The sequence below is a fragment of the Mus caroli genome, unplaced genomic scaffold (assembly GCF_978045245.1).
Source record: "Mus caroli unplaced genomic scaffold, Mus_caroli_1 scaffold_8, whole genome shotgun sequence".
NCBI classification, from domain to species: domain Eukaryota; kingdom Metazoa; phylum Chordata; class Mammalia; order Rodentia; family Muridae; genus Mus; species Mus caroli.
The window spans coordinates 140,958,138-140,965,633 of record NW_028227263.1 but is presented as its reverse complement, the minus strand read 5'-3'; the positions used below and the strand labels follow the sequence as shown (position 1 = coordinate 140,965,633).

At 42.1% G+C, this 7,496-nt stretch overlaps 1 protein-coding gene across 1 annotated transcript; it reads right to left on the bottom strand.

Moving 5' to 3' along the window:
* Positions 1-2,553: 2,553 nt before the first annotated feature.
* On the bottom strand, positions 2,554-3,542 carry LOC110288573 (GTP-binding nuclear protein Ran, testis-specific isoform). Its single transcript, XM_021154887.2, has one exon. It carries the CDS (start codon positions 3,522-3,524, stop codon positions 2,865-2,867), a length of 660 nt encoding a protein of 219 aa, XP_021010546.2. The 5' UTR covers positions 3,525-3,542; the 3' UTR covers positions 2,554-2,864.
* Between the last annotated feature and the right edge of the window lie 3,954 nt (positions 3,543-7,496).

Genomic DNA, 7,496 nt, shown 5'->3' with positions numbered 1-7,496 from the left:
AGCTTAATGTCCATTTGTAAGTGAGTGCATGCCATATTTGTCTTTCTGAGTTAAGGTCAGCTCACTCAAGATGATTTTTTTCTAGTGAATTCCATTTTTCTGAAAATTTTATGTCATTTTAAATGTTATTTCAGCTGAGAAATACTCGATTATGTAAAATACCCCATTTTCTTTATCCATTCTTCAGTTGATAGACATCTAGATTGCTTCCACTTTCTGGATATTATGAGTAAAGCTGCAATGGACATAGTTAACAAGCAAGTGTTTCTGTGGTAGGATGGAGTGTCCTTTGGGTCTATGCCTAGGATGATGTTAGTGGGTCTTGAGGTAAATTGATTCCCAACTTTCTGAGGACCCGCCATATTGATTCACAGTGACTGTACAGGCTTGCCTTCTCACCAGCGGTGGAAGAGTGCTCCCCTTATTCCCTTATTCCACAGCCTCCCCAGCATGAGCTGTCACTTGTGTTTTTGATCTTAGAGGTGTAAGATGGAATCTCAGAGTCGTTTTGATTAGTATTTTTCCCTGATAGCTAAGATGATAAACAGTTGTTAAGTGTTTCTCCACCATTGGAGATTCCTCTATTGAGAATTCTCTGTTTAGATCTGTACCACTATTTTTTTTCATTATATTCTTTTTTTTTTTAAATATCTAGTTTCTTGAGTTCTTTATATATTTTGGATATTAGACCTCTATCAGATGTGGAGTTGGTAAAAATCTTTTCCTATTCTGTAGGCTGTCTCTTTGTCCATATTCAAAGTGTCCTTTGCCTTACAGATGCTTTTCAGTTTCATGAGTTCCTATTGTATTGTCAGCCTTAGTGCTTGTGCTATTGATGTTCTGTTAAAGAAGTTGTCTTTTGTGCCGATGTGTGCAAGGCTATCCTCTACTTTCTCTTCTCTCAGGTTCAGTATGTCTGGCTTTATGTTGAGGTCTTTGATCCATTTGGACTTAAGCTTTGTGCAGGGTGACAAATATGGATCAATTTGCATTCTTCTACATGCAGACATACAGTTTGACCAGTATCATTTGCTGAAGATGATTTCTATTTTTTCAGTATGTATTTCTAGCTTCTTTATAAAAAAAATTAGGTATCCATAGGTGTGTGGACTTATGACTGGATCTTCAGTTTGATTCCATTGATCACTGTGTTTTTTATGCCAATACCATATAGTTTTTATTACTACAGCTCTGTAGTACAATGTGAAGTCAGGGATAGTGATACTTACAGCAGTTTTTTTATTTTTCAGGATTATTTTTGCTATCCTGGATCTTTTGTTTTTTTCATATGATGTTAAAAATTGTCCTTTCAAGGTCTGTAAAGAATTGTGTTGGAATTCTGATGAGGATTGCATTGAATCTGCAGATTGCTTTTGGTAGAAGGGCCATTGTTACTATGTTAATCCTGCTGACCCATGATCATGGGAGATCTCTCCATTTTCTGATTTCTTTCTTTCTTTCTTTCTTTCTTTCTTTCTTTCTTTCTTTCTTTCTTTCTCTCTCTCTCTCTCTCTCTCTCTCTCTCTCTCTCTCTCTCTCTCTCTCTTTCTTTCTTTTTTGAGGCAGGGTTTCTCTGTATAGCCCTGGCTGACCTGGAACTCACTCTAGACCAGGCTGGCCTTGAACTCAGAAATCCGCCTGCCTCTGCCTCCCAAGTGCCGGGATTAAAGGCGTGTGCCAGCAAACCCAGCTCCCTTGTGGATTTTTAAAGGTCACTTTTGTATACTATTATATAATCTACAAACATCAATACTTTGGATTTTTTTTTAAAAATAATTTGTATCGCCTTGATTTCCTTCAGTTGTCTTATTGCTCTAGCTAAAACTTCAAGTATAATATTGAATGGATGTGTAAAGAGTGGACAGCTTGTCTTCCTCCTTACTTTAGTAGGACTGCTTTGAATTTATCTCCCTTTAATTTGATGTTTGCTATCAGATTGCTTTTTTTGTTTTTTGTTTTGGTTTTTTGAGACAGGGTTTCTCTGTATAGCCCTGGCTGTCCTGGAACTCACTTTTGTAGACCAGGTGGGCCTTGAAATTTGCTGGGGGCTGGCGAGATGGCTCAGTGGTTAAGAGCATGACTGCTCTTCCAAAGGTCCCGAGTTCAAATCCCAGCAACTACAAGGTGGCTCACAACCATCTGTAACGAAATCTGATGCCCTCTTCTGGAGTATCTGAGGACAGCTACAGTGTACTTACATATAATAAATAAATCTTAAAAAAAAAAAAGAAATTTGCCTGCCTCTGCCTCCCAAATGTTGGGATTAAAGGCATTTAATTAAAGGCACCACCACGCCCGGTTTATCAGATTGCTTTATATTGCCTTTGTTATGTTTGGTATGTCTTTTGTATCCCTAGGCTCTCAAGGACTTTTATGATAAAGAGGTGCTGGATTTTGTCAAAGGTCCTTTGTGCATCTAAAGAGATGATCATGTTTTTTTTCCCCCTTTTAGTTTGTTTATGTGATAGATTACATTTGCTGATTTTATTTTTCTTTCTTTTTTAGAAGATATCTAGAAGATATTTCAAATATGAAATACAACTTTATTCTGATTCTAAATGAAAAAGAATGGGAATGACAGTTACACACAAGATTTCACCACTGGATATTGTGATGCTGCTGCAGCAGTCTTATCTTTGAAATCCAGAACAACTCTGTCCCAGGGGCTAAATATGCAAGTCCAAAAAATGAAGGTGTGTTTAACTGCCACATTCACTCGAAGCCCATCCATCTCCTTCAGCATCCCAATGAATTACACGATCTCCTTTAGCTAAATAAGGGGGCACACACACTGCACCGCTGGCTGGCATCACAGGACAGTTGTCTAAAATAGACTTCTGATGCAGGGCTCCAGCTTCACTTTCTCACAGGTCATCTTCCTCATCTGGGAGAGCAGTTGTCTGAGCAACCTCTAAATCATGCTCGTACTGTGCTGCCAAAGCTGGGTCCATGACCACCTCAGGTGGGGCAAGCGCAGGCATGGCAACGAACTCCAAGTTAGGATCTCCAATGAGCTTTCTGGCAAGCCAGAAGAAAGGCTTTTCAAAGTTGTAGTTACTTTTGGCGGAAATGTCATAGTATTGAAGATTCTTCTTTCGGTGGAAGAGAATAGGTTTTGCCTTCACTTTCATGTCTTTAACATCCACTTTGTTGCCACACAATACAATGGGGATGTTTTCACACACGCGCACTAGATCTTTATGCCAGCTAGGCACATTCTTGTAAGTAACTCTTGATGTTACGTCAAACATTATAATGGCACACTGGGCTTGGATGTAGTAGCCATCGCGCAGCCCCCCGAACTTCTCCTGACCGGCTGTGTCCCACACATTGAACTTGATAGGTCCTCTGTTGGTATGGAAGACGAGTGTGTGCACCTCCACGCCCAGGGTGGCTACATACTCCTTCTCAAACTCTCCGGTCAAGTGGCGCTTCATGAATGTCGTCTTTCCAGTGCCGCCGTCGCCCACCAGGACGACCTTGAACTGGACCTGCGGCTCTCCCTGGGCGGCCATCGCGGCCATCCTGCGGGAGAGAGCGGCTGCTGCACGTGCGCCCTCTAAAGGCAGCGGCCGGGAAGAGCGCGCGGGAAGGCAGACTGCACCAGACTGTTGGGGAAGGGAAGCTGGTCACCGCCCGCCGCTGTGGCGGTGACCAGCAACCTTCGTGTTGCGCTCTGCCGGGTTCTTCCAGCTACCTTCCAGGACTGGTTTTTACTTACTGAACCATCTCTGCATTTCTTGGATGGAGCCTACTGAATTGTACCGAATCAAGGATTCATGACAGGGACACAGAGGAAGGCAGCTTGGCTCAGTGAACTGCCGGCCATCCTGAACAGATCTGTTAGATCTGAACTTTTCTGACAAAACTCCCTTTGCCTAAGCAAGGGGCTGCACAATTTATTTTTAGAGACAAAGGAAAAAAGAAAGGCGATCTTATGTCAAATATAAAAGAAATATAGAGCTTGGTGTGGTGGCGCAAGCCTTTATTTTTTTTTTTTATTTTTTTTTATTTTATTTTTTTTATTTTTTTATTTTTCTTTTTTTTGATATTTTTATTACATATTTTCCTCAATTACATTTCCAATGCTATCCCAAAAGTCCCCCATAGCGCCCCCCACTTCCCTACCCACCCATTCCCATTCTTTTGGCCCTGGCATTCCCCTATATTGGGGCATATAAAGTTTGCAAGTCCAATGGGCCTCTCTTTCCATTGATGGCCGACTAGACCATCTTTCGATACATATGCAGCTAGAGACAAGAGCTCCGGGGTTCTGGTTAGTACATCATGTTGTTCCAACAATAGGGTTGCAGATCCCTTTAGCTCCTTGGGTACTTTCTCTAGCTTCTCCATTGGGAGCCCTGTGATACATCCAATAGCTGACTGTGAACATCCACTCCTGTGTTTGCTAGGCCCCGGCATCGTCTCACAAGAGACAGCTATATTTGGGTCCTTTCAGCAAAATCTTGCTAGTGTATGCAATGGTGTCAGCGTTTAGAAGCTGATTATGGGATGGATCCCTGGATACAGCAGTCTCTAAATGGTCCATCCTTTCATCACAGCTACGAACTTTGTCTCTGTAACTCCTTCCCTGGGTGTTTTGTTCCCAATTCTAAGAAGGTGCACAGTGTCCACACTTTGGTCTTCATTCTTCTTGAGTTTCATGCGTTTAGCAAATTGTATCTTATATCTTGGGTATCCTAAGTTTTGGGCTAATATCCACTTATCAGTGAATACATATTGTGTGAGTTCTTTTGTGATTGTGTTACTTCACTCAAGATGATGCCCTCCAGGTCCATCCATTTGGCTAGGAATTTCATAAATTCATTCTTTTTAATAGCTGAGTAGTACTCCATTGTGTAAATGTACCATAATTTCTGTATCCATTCCTCTGTTGAGGGACATCTGGGTTCTTTCCAGCTTCTGGCTATTATAAATAGGGCTGCTATGAACATAGTGGAGCATGTGTCCTTTTTACCGGTTGGGACATCTTCTGGATATATGCCCAGGAGAGGTATTGCTGGATCCTCCGGTAGAACTATGTCCAATTTTCTGAGGAACCGCCAGACTGATTTCCAGAGTGGTTGTACAAGCTTGCAATCCCACCAACAATGGAGAAGTGTTCCTCTTTCTCCACATCCTCACCAGCATCTGCTGTCACCTGAATTTTTGATCTTAGCCATTCTGACTGGTGTGAGGTGGAATCTCAGGGTTGTTTTGATTTGCATTTCCCTGATGATTAAGGATGTTGAACATTTTTTCAGGTGCTTCTCTGCCATTCGGTATTCCTCAGGTGAGAATTCTTTGTTCAGTTCTGAGCCCCATTTTTTAATGGGGTTATTTGACTTTCTGGAGTCCACCTTCTTGAGTTCTTTATATATATTGGATATTAGTCCCTTATCTGATTTAGGATAGGTGAAGATCCTTTCCCAATCTGTTGGTGGTTTTTTTGTCTTATTGATGGTGTCTTTAGCCTTGCAGAAGCTTTGTAGTTTCATGAGGTCCCACTTGTCAATTCTCGATCTTACAGCACAAGCCATTACTGTTCTATTCAGGAATTTTTCCCCTGTGCCCATATCTTCAAGGCTTTTCCCCACTTTCTCCTCTATAAGTTTCAGTGTCTCTTATTTTATGTGAAGTTCCTTGATCCACTTAGACTTGACCTTAGTACAAGGAGATAGGAATGGATCGATTCGCATTCTTCTACATGTTAACAACCAGTTGTGCTGAAGAAGTATTAAAAAAAGTATAGCAAAGTAAAAACAAAATTCGAGGCTTTTGGGCCCAGGCTTGGGAGTGTAGCCTTTGTGGCTTAGTGCTCCAGGTACTGGTCATAAAACAGATAGCGACATTCCTCCACCTACCCGCTTCCTGGGTTCAATTCAAAGAATGGCACCCTGACCATTACTGGAACCTACAATGCAAATGTGCTATCTTTAGGGGCTCTTAGATTGTTAGGGGCTCTTAGAAACTGTCTTGAGAGATAACCTGACACTTGTGACTTTATACTTCCTTGTGACTCTTAACTGGTATTTTTGGTATTTTCCAACAACGCCCTCCCCACCTCCTTGAGTTGTGGTTTCTTCCTTTAAATACCCCCTTACTCAACTACTCGGGGCGCCATGGTCCTCTACCCCTGCGTGGTGTATGACCATGGGCCCGAGAACGCTCTTGAATAAAAATCCTCTTGCAAGTTGCAGCAAGACCGTTTCTTGTGGGTGATTTTGGGGTGTCGCCTCTCCTGAGTCAGAACGTGGGGGAGTCCTCACGTTGTGGGTCTTTCAGTGCCAGCACCATTTGTTGAAAATGCTGTCTTTCTTCCACTGGATGTTTTTAGCTCCCTTGTCGAAGATCAAGTGACCGTAGGTGTGTGGGTTCATTTCTGGGTCTTCAATTCTATTCCATTGGTCTATTTGTCTGTCACTATACCAGTACCATGCAGTTTTTATCACAATTGCTCTGTAGTAGAGCTTTAGGTCCGGCATGGTGATTCCACCAGAGGTTCTTTTATCCTTGAGAAGAGATTTTGCTATCCTAGGTTTTTTGTTATTCCAGATGAATTGGCGCAAGCCTTTAATTCCAGCACTCGGGAGGCAGAGGCAGGCGGATTTCTGAGTTCGAGGCCAGCCTGGTCTACAAAGTGAATTCCAGGACAGTCAGGGCTACACAGAGAAACCCTGTCTCGAAAAACCAAAACACACACACACACACACACACACACACACACACACACACACACACACATATGAAGGAATGGAAGAATTAAATGAGAGTCAGAGATTGAACTCTTGTAGAAAGCCAAGCTTGATATCATAGGTAGTAGGAAATAATTTTTTTTTTTCAGTTACTGCAGCACTTTTATTTCTTTGCAATGACGTGTTGCCGGGGCCTAATGTTCTCACTGAACAGTAGAAAACCAAAATTTGTAATTTCTTAAAGAATTGAGTACAAAAAACCTAATATAAATTAAAAGGATGGATACATTTACAGGTGTCGATGCAAACGTTCCCAACTCAAGGCAACTAACAACCCATGGCTGTCAGGAGGGAAGAAACCAGAACGGAAACTGGGTCCTAAGGCTCGGACTTTCCCACTCTGTTAGACTGACAAGAAGGAGTGGTAACTGGTTCAGGAACCCTTGCCAGCCTCAGGAAATCCTGGAAGTCTGCTGTCGGTTAATACCCTGCACAGATCACTACGTGGTGCTCATAGAGATCCACCAGGTTGGGCCTTTCTCTTCCACAGCGTCTTCTCCCCAGCCCCCAAGTGACCGAGCCACATGAACTAAGGACTGAATCAAGATATGGACAGGGTGTTAAACATATACCAAGGAAGCAGTTAACTTGAATACAAGGTCAAAAATCAGCAAGTTCTACGATCCAGTGCTGATATCAGATACAAGCTTCAAGGACAAATTTCTTTTCAAAGGCTTATTCCAGTTTCATGAGGCTAGCATGAGGTGTGTACATTTGCCAGGGCAAATTGATACTTCAATA